Source organism: Mobula birostris, chromosome 14, assembly GCF_030028105.1.
Source record: "Mobula birostris isolate sMobBir1 chromosome 14, sMobBir1.hap1, whole genome shotgun sequence".
In the NCBI taxonomy this organism is placed as follows: domain Eukaryota; kingdom Metazoa; phylum Chordata; class Chondrichthyes; order Myliobatiformes; family Myliobatidae; genus Mobula; species Mobula birostris.
The window spans coordinates 10,713,818-10,741,663 of record NC_092383.1 but is presented as its reverse complement, the minus strand read 5'-3'; the positions used below and the strand labels follow the sequence as shown (position 1 = coordinate 10,741,663).

Sequence of the window (27,846 nt, the reverse complement as noted above, 5' to 3'; positions counted from 1 at the left end):
TGCAACCTCAGGGCCTGGATAGCTTGCAATCATTGAAGGAACAACTAATTCCAAATTTTCTTAAGACATTTTACAGGAGAATGTCAGGGTAGCAGTCCATCACATGAAGCTTAATAGAAGTTGAATAATGCAACAGGACAATGTCCCAAAAGACAAGAGTAAATCAACAACAGAATGGCTTAAAAAGAAGAAAATTGTGTTTTGGAGTTGCCGAGGTCCTGACCTTAATCCTGTAGAAATGCTGTGGAAGAACTTGAAGTAAGCAGTACATGCAAAAAATCATGCCAACATCCCAGAGTTGAAGCTGTATTGTAAAGAGAAATGGCCTAAAGTTCTTTAAAGCCGATGTGCTGGACTGATCAACTGTTACCAGAAATATTTGGTTGAAGTTATTGCTGTACAAGAGGACCACAGCAGTTACTGAAAGCAAAGGTTCATATACTTTTTCCAACAAATACATGTAATATTGGATAATTGTTCTCAATAAATAAATAAACAAGTATAATGTTTGTGTTACTTATTTAATTCGGTTCTTTCTATCTAGTTTTAGGACATATGAACATCTTATCACATTTTAGGTCATATTTATGAAGAAATCAAAAACATTCTACCAGGTTCACAAACTTTCTAGCACCACTGTAAATACACTTAATGTCCACCCTATTAGGTAAACCTGTACAGCTTCTCATTATTGCAAGCATCTGATCAGCCAATCTTGTGGGAGCAACTCAATGCATAAAAGCATGTAGACATGGTCAAGAGGTTCAATTGTTGTTCAGACCAGGGGAAAGGAATGTGATCTAAATAACTTTGACCTCAGAATGATTGTTGGTGCCAGATGGGGTGGTTTGAGTATCTCACAATCTGCTGATCTCCTGGGATTTTCACTCACAACAGTCTAGAATTTACAAAGAATGGTGCAAAAAAACCCCCCAAAAAAAACCAACATCCAATGAGTGGCAGATCTGTTGGCAAAAATACCTCGCAAATGAGACAGGTCAGAGGAGAATGGCCAGACTGGTTCAATCTGACAGGGAAGGTGGCAGTAACTCAAATAGCCACATGTTACAACAGTGGTGTACGGAAGAGCATCTCTGAAGGCACAACATATCGCACCTTGAAGTGGATGGGCTACAACAGCCGAAGACCACAAACATGCACTCAGCGGTCACTTTATTAGCGTACAGGAGGTAACAAATAAAGTCTGTGTAAGTGGCAGCTTTGCATTCAGTAACGGAATTTTCAAGAAAGCAAGAACTCTGATTTATGAACCAATGCATTATGGTTCTAGGTCCGAATATAATTTTATAGTGCCTTGGTAGCCATTGAGTGTTGGATGTGCCAGCACTTTGCCCATGTTCAATTTCCTTTTAGCCATCTTGCATGGTTAGTGCATCTTCATTTGCATGCATAACTTTAGAAGGTGGAAGATGGTTGTCCTGGTGCCCAGAGGGATGGTAGCCATTGTCCGAGGCCCAGAACACATCACTCCCTTTGACCGTGGATGTCTCATTTCCACACTGAAGAATCTGAGAGGGATTGTTTCCTCAGATTGGAGAAGCTTTGACTAAGAAGCACACAGGGGTCAGCACCTGACCTTTTGCGACTCGGGTGAAAAGAAATCTCTTCCTTCATAGCATTCTGAACCTTTGTCCCAGGGAGCTTTGGATGTTCAGTCATTCCAGAGAAGCAACACTGCAGCCACTGGAACTCAAAATACAACAGATATGCAGATCAGGCAGAAATGTGGTTGAGATACAGGATCAGCTGTGAACAGATTGAATTATAGAACAGATTCAAGGGCCGTTAAGCCTCCCCTCAGGTTCAGGTTCTAATTCATTTATTTTTCACATGTACATTGTAACATACATTGAAATATGTCATTTAAGTTAGCAACCAACACAACCTAAGGATGTGCTGGGGGCAGTCCGCAAGGGTCAACATAGATTTCAGCTCCAACATAACCAGCCCATCATTTTCTGCAGGATGACAACAACAGCAACAAAACAAAACAGCAACAGCAAAACATCCATCCACACACTCAGACATACAGACAGCCTTCCAACCTAAGACAGGCTGCTTCCGGACTCCCAGCCTCCCGTGGACACATAGTCTTGCAGATATAAGGCCTCCGACTTTCCCAGTGGACATGGACTTGGAGACCTGGGGCCATGGCCACTGGAGCTCAATTTCAGGACTTCCGATCGACCAAGTTTCAATCTTTGGTCTCAGTCCCAGGACTCGGCAATGACAGGACCGCAAACTCCAGACTTGCAGACTCACATACCTTGTGCCTCCAGCTGCCACGGGTCTGGGGGTCTCTTTAACTTGAGGGGGACCAAAATCCCTCATCCTTGCTGGTCTACATCCACAGTGCTTTACAACTCGACAAGCCTCCTGCTTCTAATTCTTCAATTCTTATAGTCATAGACTCACAGAACACTTTAGCACAGAAACAGGCCCTTTGGCCCATCTAGGTCATGCTGAACTGTTGATATGCCTGGTCCCATCGACCTGCACCCAGACCATTGCCCTCCAAAGTAATACAGCAGCAGAGAAAATACTGAACATCTGTCACTTCTCAAGCAATTGGCATAGATCCACACTCAACTAAGTTTAAATAAACCAGGAAAAATTAAATGCACTGTGCTGGGAGCTCAGGACATAGATCTCCTTGCTGTGATTTATCTTCAAACTGCAGTAATAACAGGAACAGCTGAAAATCATTGGTGTTTTGAGTGCTCATTCAGACAAATTCCAATTTATGCAAACCAATGGTAAACATGCCTGAAATGCTATAAATAATATGTAGGAGTTCAGTTACCAGTTATCAAATCAGTAACAAAACCTTTGAAAATGATTTAATTCAGCCAACAAGAAAATTCTGTCCTGCAAATGAGATTCAAGGAGAGCCAAGCTCTGTCATCATTTACATCTGAATGCATACCCCAGCCAGTCTTGCTGCCTTCCCGTTCCTTTTGCTGCAGACTTGTACAACTTAAATACTGTCATCCAAGTAAAAACCACCCAGGATAGTCTGTATAGTGCCAGCGCTCACAATAACACAATGCAAACATTCTGTATCTCATTACATACAATCAAAAAATATAAAATCAGAATTAGGTCATATGGCCCATCAAATCCTCCCTGCTATTCAATCATGGATTTTTTAACCCCATTCTCCTGCCTTCTCCTTGTAACCTTTGAAACTCTGACTCATCTAGAATCTATTAAGCTCCACTTTAAATATACCAGATGACTTGGCCTCCCCTCACATCTGTGGCAATGAGTTCCACCAATTCACCAAACTCCGGCTAAAGCGATTCCTCCTCACCTCAGTTTTAAAGTGACGTCCTTTTATTATGAGGCTGTGCCCTAAGGTCCAATTCCTTCCACTAAGAGAAGTGTCTGCTCCATGTCCACTCTTTCGGTATCAGTAGATTTCAATGAGTTCACCCCTCAGGATAGAAGGACATACACATAGAACAGCGATGAAGCAAAATTTCTTTAGACAGAGAGTGGTGAATTCGTGGAATTCATTGCCTCAGATGGTTGTGGAGGCCATTTCTTTGGGTATATTTAAGGCAGAGTTTGATAGATTCTATATTGGGGGTTAGAGAGAAATGCATATCTTATGATCTTATGGTCCTTCCACCGAGTATAAGGCCAGACCCTTCAGGTGCTCCTCATACAGTACTGCGCAAAAGTCTTATTTTATATGGTTAAACCATATTATTAAACCTTAATCAACCATATTTTATATGGTTTCAGATAGCATGGACATCACAGAGCCCTGATCTCAACATCATTGAGTCTGTCTGTGATTTCCTGGAGGGACAGAAGCAAGCAAGACAGCCAACGTCTGCAGAAGAACTGTGGCAAGTTCTCCAAGATAAGTGGAACAACCTACCAGTTGATTTTCTTAATAAAACTGCATGACAGTGTACCTAAGGGAAAAGATGCAGTTTTAAAAGAAAAAATGGTCATGCCGAATATCGATTTGATTTAGTTTTTTATTGCTTACTGCTCCTTATAGTATTTTTTGATATTTAGAAACTTTTCATTTCATTACTTTTGAAAGCATCTTCACATTGCAGAATTTTTTTTACGTGCACCTAAGATTTTTGCACACTACTGTTATTAAGCCTTTCATTCCTGGAATTATTCTTGTCAGCCTGTACTAGACCCTGTCCCATTCTGAGCCACAATGTTCCTGACAAGCTGCGAAACAAGCCCCTTTGTGAAAAGATTTGAATTCCTTCCCTTCTTCACCATGTACCATTATGTCATCCAGATAAAAATATTGAACATACTCATTATCATCTGTTGGATAAAGTGACCACCACCCAACCCAAAGTTCATGGTACTTTGCTGCAGGTAAATTCTCCATGTTTCCCGTTTGGGAGAAGTAGAAAGAATTATTTTAAAACACTCAAATGAGTGCAATTGATGTGGGGAATAGTTGCTGATATATGCCTGCCTTTAACGCAAAGGCCGGAGGAGAAGGTGATGGTGTGACGCAACGCGCGCAGCCTCTCCGGTGAAATGATATTGTATTTGTTAAATAGGGGCTGTGCACAATTCTGATTTGATAGAGACAGACGTAAGAAGCATGGAGGAACATCTGGAGAAACTTCTGAAATGCCCGGTTCGCTGCCGCTGCTACTGTACGATCGAGAATCTCCGGAGGGAAGACCCCAAATCCTCGGCTTTTCCTGTTGCTGGCGGCGGGGCTGGCGTCGAAGCGCTCAGCAGAGATGGTGCTCGGTGCTCGGTGTTGGAGGGCTGGTCGGAGGCTCGAAATTTTCGGACGACTCAGAGTCGGCTGTGGTCGGGTGCTTCCAGGATGCTGCATCGGCAAGTTTGCGGCGCTGGTAGCTCATGGCAGGAAGAAAGTTTTCTTCCTTCTCCCATCTGTGTAAGATGATGGGACTTTTGAGAGACTTTGAACTTTGTTTTTTACCGTGCCCATGACCTGTTCTTCATCAAGTTATGGTCTTGCTTGCACTGTTGTAACTATATGTTGTAATTATGTGGTTTTTGTCAGTTTTAGTCTTGGTTTGTTTTGTGTTTCTGTGATATCACACCGGAGGAACATTGTAACATTTCTTAATACATGCATTACTAAATGACAATAAAAGAGGGCTGTGTGTCCTCATAATCTAAAATATAGAGTGGACATGGAGAGGATGTTTCCTGTAGTAGGGGAGTCTAGGACCAGAGCGTGCAGCCTCAGAATAGAAGAACATCCCTATAGAACAGAAATGAGGATGAATTTCTTTAGCTAGAGGTGATGAGTCTGTGGAATTCATTGCCACAGACCTCTGTGGAGGCCGTCATTGGGTATATTTAGAGTGGAAGTTAATGGGCTCTTGATTAGTAGGGCATCAAAGGTTGTGGGGAGAAGGCAGGAGAATGGGGTTGAGAGGGTCAATAAATCAGCCATAACAATGGCAGAGCAGACTCGATGGGCCGAATGGCCTAATACTGTTCCTATGTCTTTTGGTCTTATAGTCAGAGCAGTACACCCGGACAGGGACAAGAAACTCTCTCCTTGAAGCCTCAAAGGTCAGTTTAGTTTCAGCAGAAATATGAGACAATGCTGATACACTGACTCCTGCAGAAAGCAACTGCAGGGGTATGAATTCATGAGCTGCTGGTCACTGTAATGGGAAACCAAACTTCTCTCAATCCCATAACCATACCAGTTCAAGCTTAGTAAATCATATAACACAAGAGTTTCTGCAGTTGCTGGAAAAAAGAGCAACATATGAAAAGTGCTAGAGGAACTCAGCAGGTCTGGCAGCTTCAGTGGAGAGGAATAAACAGTCGATGTTTGGGTCGAGACCCTGCTTCGGGGCAGTAAACATGTGCATCATTTGGTATGAAGGTGTTTGCTACAGATCTAAAGATTTAACCTGATTTAAGTCAATTATTATTATGTTTGTCTTGAGACTAGTTTAATTCAGGATTCTTGCAAATGGCAAGAACATCTTCCTTCCAAATTGTGCTGGATTCAAATATAAGACACAATGCAGAACACCATATTCTTCCCCAAAATGTTACTCCACAAGTTACTAGAACCTCAAGAACACTGATTTTTTAAAATCATAAAACATAGACCAGAAGACCGGAAGACATGGGAGTAGAATTAGGCCATTTGGCCCATTGAATCTGTACCACCATTTCATCAAGGCTGATCCAATTTTCCTCTTGGTCCCAATCTCCTGCCTTCTCCCCATATCCTGTCAAGCCCTGATTAATCAAGAACCCATCAACCTCTGCCTTAAATATACCCAATGACATGGCCTCCCAGCCACCTGTGGCAATGAATTCCACAGATTCACCACTCTCTGGCCAAAGAAATTCCTCCTCATCTCCATTCTGAAAGGATGCCTCTCTATTCTGAGGCTGAGTCCTCCATTCCTAGACTCCCCCGTCACAGGAAACATCCTCTCCACATCCACTTTATTGAGGCCTTTCAACATTTGATAGGCTTCAATGAGGACCCCCTCATTCTTCTGAATTTCAATCCACTGTCCTTAAAGGAAGTTACAGCCCTCTGTCCCATGATGTTGTGCCAACTCTTTAACCTACCTTAAGGTCAATCTAACCCTTCCCTCCGATGTAGCCCTCCACCTTTTAAAGAATGCATTGGTTTATGTGTTATTCCCATGCTTCATTGTTTAATATCAAATCCTCTCAGGTCAATTACCCCATTCTTGTCGTCATGCTAATGCTGATTTTGTATTTGGTTTAACCTAACAGGATTAAAATGCATTATTCATTTTTCCTTAAAAGCTGTTCATTATCAAGATGTTTCGAAGTGCTGCAGTACAGTGTTGCTAACGCTGTGGTTTAGTGCTTGCTCTATAGTGATATTCCTGCCGCTGAGTGTGAGGTAGTTTGTCAGGTGGCTTGTGATAAGAATAAGAGAATGTCAGTTCAAGGTGAAGAACAATTGGCATCTGTTGTTTTGAAAGAACTTCACCCTTTCTGGTTACTGTTCACAGCAACACTTGGCACATCATGATTGATAATCACAAGAAAACAAGTATAAATATCTCGAAGTCTTAATAAATCAAAGAGTCAATACTCAAATTGTATAAAACATTGGTTAGGTCACAGCTAGAGCACTCTGTACTGTTCTGGTCATTGCTTTACAAGCAGGATGTGCTTATCCCAAAGCGAGTGAAAAAAAAAGAGATTGAAGAGGTTATTAGAAGCTCAGTAGAATTTTAATTATGAAGAAAGATTGGCTGGGCTGAGGTTATTTCTTTTGGAACAGGGGAGGCCAAAGGGGAAATTTAAGTGAAGGAATGAATGTTTCCCCTTAGCAAAGCTGGAGGGCATAGATTTGCAATTGGAAAAGGAATTAAGGGAAAGAAGGATGGTAGGAACTTGGAAGCTATGTCTGAAAGAGTGTAGGAAGCAAAAAATCCTTTAGCATCTAAAAAAATATATACTGGATATCGTGACTGTGGACCAAAAGGCAGAATGTGGGATTCCATCTGAAGGATACCAGGGCTGAATGGATTTGCACAGTGCCATAAATTTTAAATCAATACAATTGCAGAATAATAACAACTTTGACAATTCCCCAAGCAGCACAACAATGTTTTTTTCCTTCATGAGTTTCCTGCAGCTAGAGATCTTGAGGGTGAAATATATCTTTCACTGCATGCAGCTAACTTGTGATATAGCAATGTGTGCAGTTTGTAGTTAGTCTGGGAAATTCACTTCCATGGGCTTCAGTGGAATTGAATTTCAAAAGCAGAGTTCGACATGTATACTTAACATATGTAACCAATCTTAGTGCGTTTCTGCCTCCAATCTCATTTCCTGTATATAATATAAAAGTTACATTATAAACCATAAATACAGCCAGATTCAGATTATTTTTACATTCCATCAGTTGTGTCTCTCACCATCAGCTTCCCTCCCTCAAAACCCTGTGATGGGTTCTGTCGTGGTTTGAGCTTTGGGCATCTTTAATACAGAGCCAGGGAGTTTATTTTCTGAGAAATGGCAGAATGCTTGCCAGCTCTTTAAATAATACAACACTGTTGAGCTTACAGAAATGTGCTATTTCTCTGATTTATTTTTTCATTAGAGGAGCAATTTCTCCATTCCACTCCCCCAGGAGACCGTCTACCAGTGATAAGCGAATCCCACATTAGAGAGGTCCTCCAGCCTCAGCCACTTACTTAGGCCACATAATTACACTCTGAAAGAGCCAAGTTAACCACTATGTGTATCATCCAACACCAGCATTCACTTTTTGCTTCTTCATTCCTTCACTGTGCATGGTAGTTTGATATGGATTTCATTTTTAAATTTTCATTTATTGTTTGAGTTACAGCCTGGAGTAGGCCCTTCCGGTCCTTCGAGCCGTGCGGCCCAGCGATCCCTGAATTTAACCCTTGCCTAATCATGGGACAATTTACAATGACCAATTAACCTACTAATCAGTACATCTCTGGTCTGTTGAAGGAAAGCCAGGACACCCGGAGGAAACCCACGCGGTCTTGGGGAGAACGTACAAATCCCTCACAGGTAGCACAGGAAATGAACCCAGATTGCCTGTACTGCAAAGCGTTGCGCCAACCACTACGCTGCTGTGTCACAAAATTCAATACAACTTTGTGGGATCAGCTAGTTGTGTTAAGTATGTGGAGTGAGAGGGAAAGGTGGTAGAAGTCTGCTTGGCCATAAAGTTAAAACTTGGGTGGTTATCTCTGGAGTGGCAGAGACTGAGGAGAGTCCTGGTAGAGGTTTGAATAGATAGTTTGAATACTTTGGACAGCTGGTTCCTTTTTCCCAGGGCCAAACTGTCTAATAACAAAGGGCATGTATTTAAGATGAGAAATGGTAAGTTTAAAGGAGATGTGCCTGGAATATGCTGCCAGGATTGGCGGTGGATATAACAGAGGCACTTGAGAGATTCTTTGATGGGCAGATGGACGTGCAGAGAATGAAGGGGTATGAACATTTTGCAGGCAGAAGGGATGGATTTAGTTTGGCATTTTAGCTAGACTCTTGCAAATTTCTACAGATGTACCTACCTACGTTGGAGAGTATTCTGACTGGTTGCATCACAGCCTGTTATGGAGCCTCCAAACCACAGGATTGCAAAAGGCTGCAGAGGAGTGTTATCTCGGCTAGCTCCATCACGGGCACAAACCTCCCCACCACTGAGATATCTTCAAAAGGTGGGACTACAAGAAGGTGGCATCAGCCGTAAAGACCTTCACTACCCAGGACATGCCCTCTTCTCATTGCTAGCTTCATAGGAGCCTGAAGCCCACACTGCCCTAGAATGACAACTGCGAATGCATATTTGGTTATCAGCCATTGAGGTCCAGGGTTACAATGCAGAATCTTCAATTGTAGTACAGTGCTGCACAAAGATAGCAAGAGACAGGTCCCCAGCCTTTGCTTAAAAATAAGCCCATGGTCGTACTTGGTTCTAGTTTCTCAGGTACAATATTAAAGACCCTGTTTTGGCATTAGAGTTCACTCAGTATCCTCATTTCCATTCACGTTCATTACGAAACAGAACAATTTGACTTAGACTTGTGTCTGGCACATTGGTTTGGATGGTTACAAATTAGCTGGTGTTTTCATCACCCAGGCTACTCCAAAAGGGTGTGACAAAACTAATAACAAATCATTTTTGTCATCTGGAGCCAAAAAGCTTCCAGCTTGAAGCAGGTGGTTGTGGTAGAATTGACAGTGCCTTGGAAAGACCAAATTGAGTGGTGTTCGAATGTAGGAAAGCCAAATACCAGGAGCTGGTAGTGCAGTGCCAGAGACAGGGGTGGAGGGCACAATGCCAGCCTGTACAGGTGGGGTGCAGAAGTTTTGCTGGATGCTCACTCTGCAGAACCTACTCTCTGCTTGGTATTATGGAGGCTGCAAAGAAGAGAGCCACGAGGACTGCTGAGCGAGCCTCCAGATGGCTATGGATCAAGAGGTGTAACCTGTGGACCAATGTTGCTGGGACACAAGCCAGGGCCTGATCAACCCTGGATGGGCTGCCGGGGAGAGAGTGGCTAATGTTGAAAGACCCGAAACATCCAACGACTTCAGCACCATCTACAAACACTTATCGAGCACACAAAGAACATTGCAATTTAAGAATAAGCCCTTTGACCCATAATGTCTTTACCAAACTTGATGCCAGATTAAACTAAATCTCTTCTGCCAGCTCTTGATCCACATCCCTCCATATCCATGTGTCTATCTCAATGTCCATGTGTCCATCTCAAAGCATCTTAAATGCTACTTAACTATTTGCACCTCTAACCCTAGCAGCCTATTCTGGGCATCTACCACCCTCCGTGTAAAAAAAACTTGCCCCATACATCTCCATTAAACTTCCCATTCTCATCTTAGATCCATGTCCTCTAGTACTAGACAGTCCTATCTTGAGAAATAGATTCTGTCTCCCTTATCTACGTCTTTCATAATTTTAGAAACTTCCTCAGCCTCCGACACTCCAGAGAAAACAATTCAAGTTTGTCCAATCCCATCTAAGAAATAACCTCTAATCCAGGCAGCATCCTGGTCAACAACTTCTGCACTCTCTCCAAAGCCTCCACATCCCTGTTGGAATGGGGCAAACAAAACTGCACACAATGCTTCAAATGCAGCCTAAACAAAGTCTTAGACATAAACCATATATTATATAGAGCAGCACACACAAAATACTGGAGGAACTCAGCAAGTCAGGCAGCACCTATGGAGTCAACATTTTGGGGCAAGACCAACAATCAGAGACTCAGTCCGAAATGTTGACTGTTTATTTCCTCCTATAGATGCTGCCAGACTTGTTGAATTTCTCCAGCATTTTGTGTGTTGCTATAGATTTCCAGCATGTGCAAAATCCCTTGTGTTTATTGTAATATATAGATTACATTTATATAATACACTCTGCCTGCTCATTGAATGGGCCAAGTGAAGAGAAATTGTTCACCACACTCACCATAATGTGGGATGATGGTCCAGGCCATCACGGAAGCATAAATCCCACCGATCATCCAGAACATGCACAGCCAGCTGAGGTGTTCTCCTCGCTTCTCACGAGACAAGAATTCAGAGAAGTAGGCAAAGACAATGGGGATGGAGCCACCAATGCTGAGGGAAGGAAGAAAGAAGATAATCTTCAGAATGCAAGATTAACCTACCGATCAACACACATCAAAGTTGCTGGTGAACGCAGCAGGCCAGGCAGCATCTCTAGGAAAAGGTCAACCTACCGATGTTGACAAGACTCTGGTCTCTTTTTCCTGCTTATTTATATTTTTTAACCTTTCTTATTATAACTTTAAATAGTTATATATTGCATTGAACTGCTGCCACAGAACAACAAATTTCAAGACATATGTTAGTGATGTGATTCTGATTCTGGCACATTCTCAATCTTCACATCAGAGCTTTTCTACTGACACTGTCCATTGAGACATCCTATTTCCACAGTGTTTCTGAACCTGGGGTTCACAGACTCCTTGCCTAAAGGTATTGGCCCATGGCATAAAAAAAGGTTGGGAGCCCCTGGACTAGAGGAACAAGAATAGAAAACTTTCTAAAGAATTTGAATGATACTAGACATGTGTAAGTCTTCTTGAGCTCTCCATCATTTGTTCAGATAGACTCTGTTCCCTAGCAAACCCTAGACATGTGTTTTCAGGAAAACAGAGAAAGATCAAGGAACTGAGAGGTATAGGGAACTGGTTCAGAAGAGGACCTAAGGTCTTCATAAATCAGCCATGATCATACTGAATGGTGGGAAGGGCTTTAGGAACATGATGGCCTACTTGTGTTCTTGCAGAAGAATGCACAGAATAAGAAAGTTGACCATTGTTGAAGTTGAGCTAAAGTGAAGTCTTTAACTCAAAGTTGAGTTCAAAGTAAATTTGAGCTAAAATCAAGGTGATTTTAATGGATCTAAGATAGATTTTATCTCATGTAAAACCTATCTTAGATTCCATGAAGAAACCATCATTGTTTCAAGATTCAAAATTCAAGAATTAAGATTGTTTAATGTCACTTTCAGTACATGAGTGTAAAAGAGAATTAAATAATTGATACTCTGAACTAATGCAGCATAAAAAAATACAACAAGATAGATAAAAGCACAATACATATAATTACATAAGATAGTGTATATACCTAGATTGATTGTATGCCCATAAAGTTATTCTAGGTGTATGAGTGCCGGTACATAAGGTGACTCTGACAGGAAATGATAAAGTACTGGTGGTTGGGAGTGTGGTGGGGCGGGTTAGTGGGTAGAGGTGTTGATCAGCCCTACTGCTTGGGGAAAATAACTGTTTTTGAGTCTGGTGGTCCTGGCATAGACGCTGCATAGCCTCCTCCCTGATGGGAGGAGGTGGGAGGGATCCTTCATGATCAAGGACAGAATAATAGTGGCCCTGATCCCCCTATCAAATATATAACAATCACAGAAAGGTTCCAATGAGTTGATGACACTAACAGCCGTGTGTTATGGCTCTCTAGGGAATGTTGAAGTTCTAAGCATGGGGTACAATTTAGAAATATGGCAACTTCTCATATCTCAGCCATATTAAGTAGAAATATAGTCAGATTCATTATTCAACTATGGGAGACCACTGATTCTTGCATTGAAGATAAACTAGCTTAGTATAAAGTCACAGCAGTTACAGATCTCCAAATGTCGAGATAACGGCTGAAAAATTCAGGCTTATAAGAATCAGTGAAAAATGGAACCACTCATTCCAAATTATTTAGAAGAGTTCCCTCAGCAATTGTTACTAGACAGCAAATAAATCAGGTCAGACTCGCACTGCAGAGGGAAGGAGGCTGTAAGAGAAGATGAGCTACTGTGCACAATTTTAATGGAATTATTGGTTTAATTATTTAATTGTGGATTGCCATGAATCAAGTGAACAAATTTCTCATTGGAAAAGTATAGTCCACATACTGGAAATCTGAAATAAAACCAGAAAATATTGGGAGTACGCTGCAAGTCAGGTAGCTCCAGTAGAGAAAGAACCATCTTAGATGGATGACTTTTCATTACGACTCAGGGGTCTGATAAAAAGTTTTCAACCTGTAACAATAATTCTGTTTGTATCTTCACAGATTCTGCCTAACCCACGTGAGTATTCTCAGATTTTCTGTTTTTTAAAAATTATTACAGAATAAATTTATAACTCAAATGCACATACCAATGCTTCCCCAACTACTCCTCAAAGTATTGGGTGGGAAGACAGCAGATCTTCCATTATACTATATTATTACACAACACCAAATAATTGTGGGAGGGGTTGAGGTGGCCTTATTCAATGGGAGGGAAGAGCAGATGGGCACATGGTCTGCAGTCTACTAATGTCAACAGTAAACTCCATTTCCCTAATGCCTACAATATAATTCTGTGATGGTATCGTAAAGCAAACACTTAAGTCAAATATGATGTTCTCCTAAGGGATTGTCTATTGGGTGGGGTGATGGTGTCTTCAGGAGGCTGTAGAGGCAAATCTGGGATTCACATATTCTGGAGGCTGGATTCGCTAATGGTTAATGCCTGAGTGTGACTTGGTCTAATGTGTGTAGGCTGTAGTATGGACTGCTACCACACAGTTCATGACAGACTGGTGCCAGGATTCAGTGGCATGGAATGCAAAACAGCTAGCTGGGTCTCTTCACTGCTACAACCTTCCTGCACCTTCACTGCTGCTGTGATATGGTGGGGAGGAGAAGATGGCGGCTCGACGCAGCGCACGCGGCCTCTCCAGTGAATGATATCTGTATTTGTCAAGTAGGATGCTGTGCACAAGAATGAGTTGATGGAGACAGATGTGAGAAGCACGGAGGAACATCTGGAGAAACTTCTGAAATGACTGCTTCGCTGCCGCTGCTCTGTGCGATCGAGAATCTCTGGCGGGAAAGGCCCCGAATCCTCGGCTTTGCCTGATGCTTGACGGCTGGGGATGGCGTCGAAGCGCTCAGCAGAGATGTGCTCGGTGCTCGGTGTCTGAGGGCTGGTCGGAGGCTCAAAGTTTTCGGACGGACTTAAGAGTCAGCTGTGGTCGGGTGCTTCCAGGGTGCTGCATCGGCAAGTTTGCGGCGCTGGAGGTTCATGGCAGGGAGAGTTTTCTTCCTTGTATTGTCTGCGTGAGATGATGGAACTTTCGAGAGACTTTGAGACTTTTTTTTACCGTACCCATGGTCTGTTCTTTATCAAATTAAGGTATTGCGTTGCACTGTTGTAACTATATGTTGTAATTATATGATTTTTTGTCAGTTTTTTAGTCTTGGTCTATCTTGTGTTTCTGTGATATCATACTGCAGGAATATTGTATCATTTCTTAATGCATGCATTACTAAATGACAATAAACAAGGACTATGTGTCCTCATAATCTAATCTAATATGTCATCATCTTCCACCAGCTCCAATTTTGAGTTCTTGGTTGGAAGGCTTTTTGTCTGGAATCTCTCCCTTGACCTTACTGCCATGGGTGACCCTAACAGGAGATAAGCGCCAGATAGCTAAACTCTGGGAGCATCACTCTCGTGATCTCAGGAAATCACAAGCCTCTCCACCGCAACAAGTTGATGATCCTCGGAGAAGATGCGATGGCATACTCCTCACTTGGCTGGCTGAGCTATGCGCCAACCATTCTCACGCAGTCGCTATCTGGGACATCAAATAATAATCATGTAGGACAAATTAGTCCACTGGCTTGCATTTCACCCAGAGCCTTACAAATTTGCTCCCAATATTCCCTTCATTTTAGCATCTGAAAGTCACTCCACGTTATCTTCCCAAGTCTTGGCATTGACATCTAAGTGAAGGAGAAGAAAGGGGCTTAGACATCCAGGCTGGCTTTGCAGCATGTTTACCTTGATAGCACTAACTTAGTTGTTCTGCAATTCACTTACCCAACTCCTGAAAGTAGTCGGCAGAACAGGAAGATGCCATAACCTTGGACAAACGATGAGAAGATAATAAAGACTCCATTGATGCTCAAGGCGATGATCAGACAATACCTTCTGCCCATTTTATCTGCCAGACCTCCCCAAATGAAGGCTCCAAACATCATTCCCAAATACACTATTAACCCTGCAAGAAAGTAAGAAGAAAATTAGTAACATAACCAACTACATCCTGACATTATGTCCCAAATTTCAAACACTTCAACAGCCTCTCAGCATTTCATTCCACGAGTTCTCCAAGAATAATTTTTCATCAGGCGATGAGGTACAGATATAAAGATACTAGATGCAAGAGAGGATCAGGAATTGAATGGGACCATGTTACAGACTGCTCGTTACAACAAATTGATTTTCAGCAGCATCACAAATAAATATATATAAATTGCAAAAATGATAATTGAATGGTATTTGAGACGTAGCTCCATGAGGAGATGTTTTGTAGGTGACTGAAAGCTGAGTCAAAGAGCATTTTAAAAATAGACAGTGAGCCGTAGAACCACACGAAAAAGAAACTGACCCCAGAGTCCGCATCATCATGACCAGGAGGGAGGAGAAGATGGCGGCGTGATGCAGCGCCCGCAGCTGTTCCAAATGAATATCGTATGTGTTAACTAGGGGGGCCGTGCACAGTCCGGATTTGATGGAGACAGCCGTGAGAAGCACAGAGGAACACCTGGAGTAACTTCTGAAATGCCCACTTCGCTGCCGCTGCTACTGTGCGATCGAGAATCTCCGGAGAGGAAGGCCCCAAATCCTGGGCCTTGCTTATTGCCTGTTGCCGGGGCCGGGGTCGAAGCGCTCGGCAGAGATGGTGCTTGATGCTCGGTATCGGAGAGCTGGTCGGAGGCTCGGAGTTTTCGGACAGACTCGGAGTCAGACTGTGGTCAGATGCTTCTGGTATGCTGCATCGGCAAGTTGGCGGCGCTGGAGGTTCACTGTCTGAGTGAGATGATGGAACTTTTGAGAGACTTTGAGACTTTTGCTGTGCCATGGCCTGTTCTTATCAAATAACGGTATTGCTTTGCACTGTTGTAACTGTATGTTGTAATTATGTGGCTTTTGTTAGTTTTTAAGTCGGTTTGTCATGTGTTTCTGTGTTATCATTCTGGAAAAACATTGTATCATTTCTTAATGCATGCATAACTAAATGACAATAAAGGAGGACTGCGTGCCCTCATAATCATCATAATAATCATCATCTTAGTCCCTTGGTTAATGGTAAAGGTCCCTGGCATAAAAAAGGTTGGGAACCCCTGTATTAGTCCCATTAGTTATTCTTTCCACATTCCCATCAACGTAGGGAAGTAAAGTAGATGTATTCAGGCTCAGTTTTAAGACCTGAACTCCTTATGTGCCCCCCCTGCCATCACATCAATCATAAAGTTACCGGTTCAGGCATTTTTCAGAAATTCCTCTAAAAAAAGGTATAAAAGCTCTTTAAAAACATACTGGGCACAAATCATCAGCCCACAAGATTCTACAGATGCTGGAAATCCAGAGCAACAGAAACAAAATGCTGGAGGTTCTCAGCAGGTCAGGCAGCATCTATGGAGAGGAATGAACAGTTGACATTTTGGGCCAAGACCCTTCATCAGGACAGGTGAATGGTCTCAGCCCAAAATGTCAACTGTTCATTTCTCTCCATAGATTCTGCCAGACAGATATGCCTCAAGCCTGTCTCTTCCACTCTTTTCTGCTGGCAGGCGATACTAACAACAGCAGGAGGTTTGCATTCCATTGTTCCATTCCTTGTAGCCATTGCCAGCGAGATTAGACCTTCAGCCAGTATCTTGCAGGTCCTCATTCATGCCCTTGCAAGAACCTCTCCACGTATCGTCAAAACTCACTCTGTGCTGGGTGGACTCACCACACTACTAGGCACTTCTACTGTGCCTCCTCTTTCCATCCAAGAGATTATGGTGCCTTCTAAACTCTGTACCTCAATTGCTCTGTATTCTGGTGTAGAGTTTGCTGCCAGGTAGTCAGATACCCTCCCAAATGGCTGGATTGTCATCCCAGAGCTGTGCATAACACAGTAATGTGGCAGGTAGTGCAGCTGTCTCACCACTCCAATCCTGACCTTCTGTGCTCTCTGTGTAGAATCTGCACATTCTCCATGTAACCACATAGGTTTCCTCTGCATGACCTGGTATCTTCTCATATCCCAAAGATCTGAAAGTTGGCCAGATTGCCCAAATAGCATAGCTCTTCGAGTCATAGAGTTGTAGAACATGGAAAAATGCCCTTTGGCCCCTACTCATCCAAGCTGACCAAGAATGTATATTCCAGATAATCCCTTATAATGAGCTCTTCAGACTTCTGTGGGAAGCCAGAGAGCCTTGGTGCTTACTGTTTGAACTTGTTAAATTTATTTTGATAGGTTTGAGGATTCCATATTACTTGTATTATATAAGCGCGTGCCTGTTTAGTGCTAATCACAGAATCCTAGTTTTGAGAATGTTACATCTTGCGGTACCATTTGGCTGAACCATTGGTTTTCTGTTGGAATTCTTACGAATAAACATTAGCCACCATCTCTACATCGGAGTCTGTCTTTCCTCTGCACATGGGTTCCAACATTGTCAACGCATTTCACGGCACATTACGGAGTTGAGGAAAAACTTCTTCACCCAGAGAGTTGTGGATATATGGAATGCTCTGCCCCAGAAGGCAGCGGAGGCCAAGTCTCTGGATGTTTTCAAAAAAGAGATGGATAGAGCTCTTAAAGATAGTGGAATCAAAGGTTATGGGGATAAGGCAGGAACTGGATACCGATTGTGGATGATCAGCCATGATCACAGTGAATGGCAGTTGCTGGCTCGAAGTGCCGAATGGCCTACTCCTGCACCTATTGTCTATTGTCTAATCCCATTTCCCAATACTTGGTTCATATGCCCCTAATTCGTGTCATCCAAATACTTGTCCACTTCTTCACCGTGTCTAATGTATTCATCTCAGCCACTTCCTCCATATACCTAACGCCTGCTGTGTAAGAAAAGTTGCCCCTCAGGTTCTTATTCAGACTTTCACCTCTAACCTGAAGACTATGTTCTCTAGTTTCTGATTCCCCAATGTTGTGTGTAGGCAATTAGTAAAATCTGAGAGGCAGTGTAGGAAAATTGGGGAGAATAAAATGGGATTAGCATAAAATTACAGCAAATGAGTCAGAACAAATTTGGTGGTCCTAAAGCCTGCCTTTGTGCTCTTTGACTTACAGATACATTTAAACAAGGTCCTCCTGCTAAATTCAGGTTAGTTGAATTTCCAGCACTTTTCTCCCCTCCGTCCTGGGATTGTTGCACACGGCTTTAGCTAACATGATGTGCGGTAGAGATCAATGCTGCAATCCTGTGGCTCCACACTGTTCACATCCACACTGAGGACTGGCTTTGATTTCATACAAAACTCTTGGCTCTTTTCAATGCTGATATAGAATTCTGTTTCATATCCTTTCTTTATACGCCAAGAAGACGAAACCCAAGAGGTAATTATTTGGTCCGTGATAAAGTTTAATAGAGAAGGCAATGTTGGGGTTCAAAGACATAAGTCTAAAATCAGATGGATATTCAGCCAGTACTTAGTGAAGCAGACCTCTCTCAGACTCAGCAGCAAATTAGACACAATGTTCTTTCAAGATCCTTGTCAAAACCGTGTGTATTTAATACCTCAGTAGTATTTGAACAATATTGTAAATATAGTGTAACATTGTAAATATAAGCACACAAATTTTACAATATATGCCAGTGATATTAAACCTGATTCTGTTTGTGACATAGCATTCTTGTTTGTTTAAATAATTCATTATGGGTTATATGTAAAATTAGTGAATTGCATACATCATGATGCTACCATGTGATATGTGCATGCCTCACTTAAAGTAAAAACAAAGTTAGACTCACACTTCAGACTCCCATCTCTTCCTTTCAATTAGTTTAATTTTATGGAGTTACAAAACATAACAGTGGTGATGAGGTATTTTTAAAACAAACCCGAGACAGCTACTTACCTGTTGAAGCACAGCAAGATGTTCGAGTTAAAAAAAGCACAGCACTTTTTTTTCTTTGCAACAACACATTTTCTTCGCAAAAGGAAAGACAATCAAGTAAAAAAAAACAGAACAGAAATGTGAAAACTAACAATACATAAGCAATATGGTTTACACAAGAAGTGAATGGCAAATTAACTAAAATGGAATTGGACACGAGCTTGGGTATTTCTGTCATTCCACAAAATGAGTTTATTTAGATTAGATTATGAAGACACGTAGTCCTCTTTTATTGTCATTTAGTAATGCATGCATTAAGAAATGATACAATGTTTGAATATCATTTCAAAGTTACTAAACTGAATCCTGCAGATAACTAGTTAGGAACTTTAACTGGAGAAAAGACAATTCCCATGGGATTGACATTCATAACAGTGAAATACAAAAACCAGTGAGCTCCAGTGTTTTGTATGTGGTAAAAATCGGGAGGGCCAGCCGTCTGGGTTCTGATTGGCTGAGGCAACTACAACGAGATTGAAGATCCATCCGCCATGTGCATGCCACATCCCCTGCAATAGAAAGGTATTGGATGATGCCATAGCAAGGTCCAAGAATGGCACTGGAAAGCTCAAACATATCAAGGGGAAAATAGTGCTAAATAAAAATGCCACACCCAAGTTTTACAAAGCCCATCCAGTTCCTTATACCATCCGTGATAAAGTAGCCAGTGAGCTATATCACCCGGAGGCTGAAGGAATTCTTTCCAAGGTTGAGTGGAGCCCATGGGCAATGCCAGTCATTCCGATAGCCAAGAAGAATGGGTCTGTCAGGACCAGTGGTGATTTTAAGGTCACTATCAACCCAATACAGAAAGTAGGTCAATACCTCTGCCCAGAATAGAGGATATCTTCGCAAACCTTTCTCGAGAGAGACACTTCAGCAAAGTGGCTTAGCTGAGGCTTACCTGCAGATGGAGGTGGAAGAAGCGAACAACATGTTTCTTACCAAAAGAACTCACAAAGGGCTTAATCGCTATAATAGGCTTATTCCTGGAGTAGCATCTGCACCTGCATTCTGGCAGAAAGCTATGGACCAGGTGCTGCATGGCTGTCCAGGCACTCAGTGTTACCTTGATGACATCAATGTTACAGGTAAAGATGACAAAGAACATCTCTGAAGCATCCATCCCAAGATAGTATTAAAAATATTCGAAGATGATAGGCTCAAAGCATAATGGACCAAGTGTGAATTCTTTAAACCAAATATCACTTACTGTGGTCACATAATCAGCACACAAGAGTTACACAAGTGAGCTGAGAAAATTCACACAGTGGTGGAAGCTTGCCTGTTATGCCTCACCTTATGGTCTAGGTGCAGTCATGTCACACGTTATGAGTGATGGAAGTGAATGGCCGCAGAGCCTTTGCATCATGTTCCCTTACTGCTGCAGAGAAAAATTATGCACAGATTGACAGAAAGGCCTTGAGTCTGGTTTAGGGTGTAAAACATTTCAACCAGTACTTGTATGGGAGAGCGTTTACTCTCCTTACAGATCATCAACCACTAGTGTCCCTTCTCAATCCACAGGAGGGTGTTCTCCTACAGCTGCAGTGCGAATGCAGAGATGGGCTCTATTTCTTGGAGGACTGAATCACAAGACTGAATTCAAGAACAAAACCCAATCATGGGAATGCTGGTGGATTGTCCTGTTTACTTTTGCAAAGGGAAATACTTGGAAATTTACAAGAGGACAGTCCGTAGTGCAAATTGGAAGTCTCCCTAATACGGCTGTGATGATCCAAGGGGAAACCAGAAAAAGCACCACACTGTCTCAGGTCCACATTGCCGCCCAAAATGGCTGGAATGTGCATCAAAAACTCCTGTGTCCCCATCTTTACCGGCTCCAAGATGAACTTGCCCTCGACAGAGGTTGCCTTATGTGAGGATTGAGAGTTGTTGTACCATCCAAGCTGACAGCTAAAGTTTTGTGGAAGCTACTTGCCAGTTAAAATGAAAACATTGGTTAGAAGCTCTGTCTGGTGGCCTGGGATAGAACAGCAGATTGAGCAGTTTGCCATGCGTTGTGCGGGATGGCAACACATTCAGTACATGCCTAGAGCAGTGACTCTCCAACCCTGGCAAAGGATGCACGTGGGTTTTACCAGACCATTTATCAGCATAAATTTCTTGGTATTAGTAGATGCAGCTACAAAGTGGCCAGGAGTGTTCCCAATAGCCTCCACCACAGCCTCGCACACTGTTGATGTGTTGAGTAGCTCTTTGGCAAAGACTGGTGTTCCAGAACACCTAGCCAGTGACAATGGACCACAGTTTGTGGCAGAACAGTTTCAGTCATTCCTGAAATGAATGGAGAAGACATATTTCATCTGCACCGTATCACCCAGCTACGAATGGCCCGGTGTAAAGGTTTGTCCAGAGTCCAAAGGGCACACTGCGAGCAATGTCAGCAGAACACACTACACTGATACTGAACCAGAAGACTGCCAATTTCCTCCTTGCATATCGTAATGCAGCACACTCCACAACCAACAACTCACTAACGATGCTTTTCCTGGATTGTCCCTTATATCCACACTTGGATCTGCTCAATCCCATCTCAGAAGGAATATGCAGGATAAACAGTGGAGACAAATAGGGGACTCCTCAAGCAAGGAGGTTCAATGTTTCACTCTTGGAACAGCAGTCGTGGGAAGGGGCTACAGAGGTGATCAAAAGTGGGCTCTCAGAAAGATTAAGGACAGAACTGGACCACTCTCCTACACAGTGGAGATTGCGTTTGGTGTCTTCTGGGGATGACACATCGATCAGTTGAAGCAAGCAGAGTCAATTGTTATAGAAGAAAGGTATCCAAAGCTATCAGAGCGACTTCCTGCAGTCCTGGAGTCAGCTCCTACAACCACCACAGAGCAGGGCCCAGAACCTGAGATGGTTTCACAGTCACAAGTCTCACCTGCCAAGCAGAGTGACCGCTTCCCTTATGAGGAAAGACATTATCCCACAACAGTAAGAAATCCTTCACAGCAATTACATTTGTAGGCAATTTAAAAATTGACAATGCTATACATGCCTGTATAGCAGTTGCATCATATAATATTATGTACACACGAGGCATTGATCGTGTAGATAGCCAGAGGCTTTTTCACAAGGCTGAAATGGCTAAAACGAGGTGCCAGCGATGGTGGTAGAGGTGGATACATAGGGTTTTTAAGAGACTCTTAGATTGGTACATGGAGCTTAGTAGGGAAATTCTAGGCAGTCTCTAGAGTAGGTTACATGGTCGGCACATCATTGTGGGTCAAAGGGCCTGTAATGTGCTGTAGATTTCTACGTTCTATGCTTTATAGTATACTTTGTATATAGTTGAAAACCGTTCTATATTGAGTAGGAGTTTATAGCTTACCAGGGAGGAATGTTTTGTATTTAATATTTCATGGTATTTAAGTAATATTATAAATATATTATTTGATTAAGCATTCTTCTTTATTTAAATAATTCATTATGTGTTATATGTAAAAATAAGTGAGATTAATTGTCACAATACTACCATGTGATATGTGTGTGCCTTGTTTAAAGTAAAAATAAAGTTAGGCTCACATTTCGGATGTCTGGCTTTTCCTTTCAGTTAATTTAATGTTTGGAGTTACAAACCATAACAACCACTACGGGCTCTGTTGCAGGGTCTGCGCGCCCTCACACGTGGGCTACAGAGCAGGTTCAGAAATCACATTCGTGTGTATGAGTGTTCCAGCTGATTAGTGTTTCATTGTGGTGGTATCTAACTCCCTTCCTCTCACACCAGTCTTGTCAACACTCGACCAAAAGCACAGCAACGTCTATGTTCCTTGCTTACCCTTGTTCTTGTTGCGGGAAAGAAGACTACCATTTAGATTGATGATGTAAAGAAGCTGTGTTGTCGTGGCTATCCCTCGAGGTCGAGGATGATGGTCTTCATTCTGTTGATCTACTTATGGGCTCTCAAGTGGCTTATGAGTCCAATCTTGGCTTTAAAAGTTCTTCTGCATTCAGGGCAGGTAGTTCCAGATGGCAGATCGGGCTTTGGTTGTTGCTGCCTCTCTTTCCATTTTCTTCTCTTTTCCTCTAATTCTGTACATCTGTTGGTTTTGAAAGTTGCTGTTCCTTCCTGGATGATGGCTTGCCAGAGTTTCCTGTCCTTGGCATTGGTTTCCCAATTGTTGATGTCGATGTTACATTTCTTCATGTTGGCTTTTAAGTCTTTGAATCTCTTCTGTTGTCCACCTCTTTTACGTTTGCCTTCTTTAAACTGGGGGTAGAAGATTTGTTTCGGCAGATGTTCATCTTTCATCCGAACAATATGACCGCTCCATCTTAGTTGGTTCTTGATGATATAGGCTTCAATGCTTGTTGTTTTAGCTTAATTTAGCACACTGACATTGGTTCTTCTATCTTCCCAGCTGATATTTAAGAAATTTCGAAGGCAGCATTGATGGAACTTTTCAAGTGCCTTCAGATGTCGTCAGATGCATACAGGAGCATTGGGATTACCACTGCTTTGTACACGAACATTTAAAAAGAGAAAAGCTTTCATTACCTTACAAAATGACCAAGATTCGGCTACCAAAAGGAAATGCTATCAAGAATGCAAGGCTGCAGTCCAGAAGAGCACCCAAAGCCTGAAAAACCAATGGTGGAGGAAGAAAGTTCAGGAAATCCAACAACTAGCAAATGCCAACAACACTTGAGGTTTTTTCAACACAACTAAAGCTATTTTTGGTCCATCCACTCACGGTCAAGCCCCTCTCAAAAGCAAAGATGGTTCAACCATCCTGAAGAGCAATGCTGACATCAATTCTAGATGGAGGGAGCACTTTGAAGATCTTCTAAATCAAACCATCTCACTTGACAGGAATGTGATTAACAACATTCCAAAGTTGATGACTCCCTAGGCAAAATACCAACACTTGTAGAAGTCAAGGAAGCCATCAAAACCTTGAAAAACAACAAGGCCACTGGATTCGATGGAATACCAGCCGAGGTCTACAAAATAAAGAAGCTGTATCCATTTAGTGTTAAGTTACTGCTTCCTAGCCACAGTATTGGCATTGGCTTTCAGTTTGACAGTTTTAGCTAATGGCCCCGTGGGCCAAGCATTTATTGTTTATGTTTTAATTCTGCACAGTTCTAATTAAAAGTCGGTAAAGTGTTCATCTGCTTCAGTGGCTCTCCCTCTGCATTGGGGCCATAACCGCACACTTGTGTCAATCCTGGCAGCAACTTATTAGAATGCAGGACAAGCATGTGGACTTATTTAATACTGTTAACATAATTAGGCCTTCCAAATGTTTCAGTGAGGGGAAATCCGTGGTGGAAAAGGAGTTGGCAAGATACCAAGATGCGAATAACAATGCCTTTTCAGGAAACTTTATGAACAATTAATTATCTTTCCAGTGACCCATAAGACCCTAAGACATAGGAGCAAAATTAAGCCATTTGGCCCATCAAATCTGCTCTGCAGTTCAATCGTGGCTCTCAAACTCATTTTCCTGCCTTCTCCAAGTAACTGCTGATGACCTGGCTAATCAAGAACCTATCAACCTCCTCTTTAAATATACCCAATGACTTGGCCTCCACAGCTGTCTGTGACAGTGAATTCCACAGATTCACCACCTTCTGGCTAAAGAAAGTCCTCTTCAACTCTGTCTAAAGGGACATCCTTGAATTCTGAGGCTGTGCCCTCTGGCCCTAGACTCCTCTATTAGAGGAAATATCCTCTCCATATCCACTCTATCTAGGCCATTCAATATTGTTTAGGTTTCAGAGATATCCCCTGACATTTATCTAAACTCCGGTGAGTACAGGCCCAGAGCAATCAAACACTCCTCCTACATTAAATAAGACCATAAGACCATAAAACATAGGAGCAGAATTAGACCTTCTCGCCCATCGAGTCTGCTTTGCTATTCAATCATGGCTGATACTTTATATTTCTCCTCCTCAACCCCAGTTCCTGGCCTCCTCCCCATAACTTTTGAAGCCATGTGCAATCAAGAACCTATCAATCTCCACCTTAAAAATACCCAATGACCTGGCCTTCACAGCTGCATGTGGCAACAAATTCCACAAAGTCACCACCCTTTTGCTCATGAAATTTCCCCAAATCTCTGTTTTGAAAGGGCGCCCTCATACCTGAGGCTGTGCCCTCTTGTCCTAGACTCTCCCACCATGGGAAACATCCTTTCCACATCAACTCTGTCTTGGCCTTTCAACATTTAAAAGGTTTTAATGAGATCCCCCCCTCATCCTTCTGAATTCCAGCGAGTACAGACCCAGAGCTATCAAACATTCCTCGTATGATAACCCTTTCATTCCTGGAATCATCCTTGTGAACCTCCTCTGGACCCTCTCCAATGCCAGCACATCTTTTCTAAGATGAGGGGTCCAAAATTGTTCACAATATTCAAGGTGAGGCCTCACCAGTGCCTTATAAAGCTTCAGCATCACACCCTTGCTCTTATATTCTAGACCTTTTGAAATGAATTCTAACATAGCATTTGCCTTCCTTTCCACCGACTCAACCTGCAAGTTAACCTTTAGGCTGTTCTAAACGAGGACTCCCAAGTCACTTTGCATCTCAGATTTTTGGATTTTCTCACCATTTAGAAAATAGTCTGCACATTTATTTCTACTACCAAAGTGCATGACCATGCATTTCCCAACACTGTATTTCATTTGCCACTTTCTTGCCCATTCTCCTAATCTGTCTAAGTCCTTCTGCATCCTATCTGTTTCCTCAACACTACCTGCCCCTCTATCAATCTTCGTATCATCTGCAAACCTAGCAACAAAGCCATCTATTCCATCATCCAAATCATTTATATACAGCATAAAAAGAAGTGGTCTCAACACCGACCCCTGCGGAATACCACTAGTGACTGTCAACCAACCAGAAAAGGATCCTTTTATTCTCACTCGCTACCTCCTACCAATCAGCCAATGTTCTAACCATGTTAGTAACTTTCTCGTAATATCATGGGCTCTTAACTTAAGCAGCCTCATGTGTGGCACCTTGTCAAAGGCCTTCTGAAAGTTCAAGTATACAACATCTACTGCATCCCCTTTATCTATCCCACTTGTAATCACTTCAAAGAATTCCAACGGGTTTGTCAGGCAGGATTTTCCCTGAAGGAAACCATGCTGACTTTGTACTATCTTGACCTCTGTCACCAAATACTCCATCACCTCATCCTTAATAATTGACTCTAACACTTTTCCAATCACTGAGGTCAGGCTAACTGATCTATAATTTCCTTTCTACTGCCTTCCTCCTTTCTTAAAGAGTGGAGTGACATTGTAATTTTCCGGTCCCCTGGCACCATGGCAGAGTCCAATGATTTTTGAAAGATTATTTCTAATGTCACAACAATCTCTAACACTACCTCTTTCAGAACCCTAGGGTGCAGTTCATCTGGCCCGAGTGACTTATGTACCTTTAGGTCTTTCAGCTTTTTAAGCACCTTCTCTCTTGTAATAGTAGCTGCACCCACTTCTCTTCCTTCACACACTACAACATTAGGCATACTGCTAGTGTCTTCTACAGTGAAGACTGATGTAAAATACTTATTTAGTTCATCAGCCATTTCCTTGACCCCATTATTATCTCTCCTGCCTCATTTTCTAGTGGTCCAATATCCACTCATTTCTCTTTTATTTTTAACATACTTGAAAAAACTTTCACTATCCACTTTGATATTATTTGCTAGCTGGGAGTAGAAGATTTGTTTTGAACGTCTGCCGAAACAAATCTTCTACTCCCAGCTTAAAGAAGGCAAACGTAAAAGAGGTGGACAACAGAAGAGACTCAAAGACGTCTTAAGAGCCAACATGAAGAAATGTAACATCGACATCAACAATTGGGAAACCAATGCCAAGGACAGGAAACTCTGGCAAGCCATCATCTGAAAAGGAGCAGCAACTTTCAAAGCCAACAGATGTGCAGAATTAGAAGAAAAGAGAAGAAAATGGAAAGAGAGGCAGCAACAACCAAAGCCCGATCTGCCACCTGGAACTACCTGTCCTGAATGCGGAAGAACTTTCAAAGCCAAGATTGGACTCATAAGCCACTTGAGAGCCCATAAGTAGATCAACAGAACAAAGACCATCATCCTTGGCCTCAAGGGATAGCCACGACAACGATTTGCTAGCTTGCTTTCGTATTCATCCTTTCCATTCTAATGATTTTTTTAGTTGCTCACTGTAGGTTTTTAAAAACTTCCCAATCCTCTTTCTACCCATTAATTTTTGCTTTGTTGTATGCCTTTTCTTTTGCTTTTACAACAGCTTTGCTTTCCCTTGTCAGCCATGGTTGTACTATTTTACCATTTGAGTATTTCTTCATTTTTGGAATACACATGTCCTGCACCTTCCTCGTTTTTTCCAGAAATGCACACCATTGCTGCTCTGCTGACAGCCCTGCCAGCAGTTCCTTCCAATTTACTTTGGCCAACTGCTCTCTCATACCACTGTAATTTCCCTTACTCCACTGAAATACGGCTACATCAGACTTTACTTTCTCCCTATCAAATTTCAAGTGGAACATAATCATATTGTGATGACTGGTTCCTAAGGGTTCCTTTACCTTAAGCTTCCTAATTGCCTCCGGTTCATTACATAACACCCAATTCAGTATAGCTGATCCCCTATTAGGCTTAACGACAAACTGCTCTAAAAAGCCATCTCTTAGGCACTCAACAAGCTCACTCTCTTGAGATCCATTACCAACCTAATTTTCCCAATCGACCTGCATGCTAAAATCTCCCATCACTACCATAACATCACCCTTTTGACACACCTTTTCTGTTTTCTGTTGATTCCCAGATCA

At 42.3% G+C, this 27,846-nt stretch overlaps 1 protein-coding gene across 2 annotated transcripts in view; it reads right to left on the bottom strand.

The window, feature by feature from the left end:
• LOC140209696 (synaptic vesicle glycoprotein 2B-like) overlaps positions 1-27,846 on the bottom strand; it is a 194,625-nt gene that overhangs the window by 36,704 nt on the left and 130,075 nt on the right. Inside the window, exons 1-3 of one of the 2 annotated variants that reach the window (XM_072278090.1) lie at positions 18,990-19,056; positions 14,930-15,110; positions 10,988-11,139 (exon numbers count right to left, since the gene is read on the bottom strand). In XM_072278090.1, the coding sequence (XP_072134191.1) occupies positions 10,988-11,139; positions 14,930-15,090 (313 nt within the window). In that variant the 5' untranslated portion in view covers positions 15,091-15,110; positions 18,990-19,056. Of the gene's footprint in view, positions 1-10,987; positions 11,140-14,929; positions 15,111-18,989; positions 19,057-27,846 lie in introns of those variants that run through there. The other variant, XM_072278089.1, reaches the window with a different exon arrangement.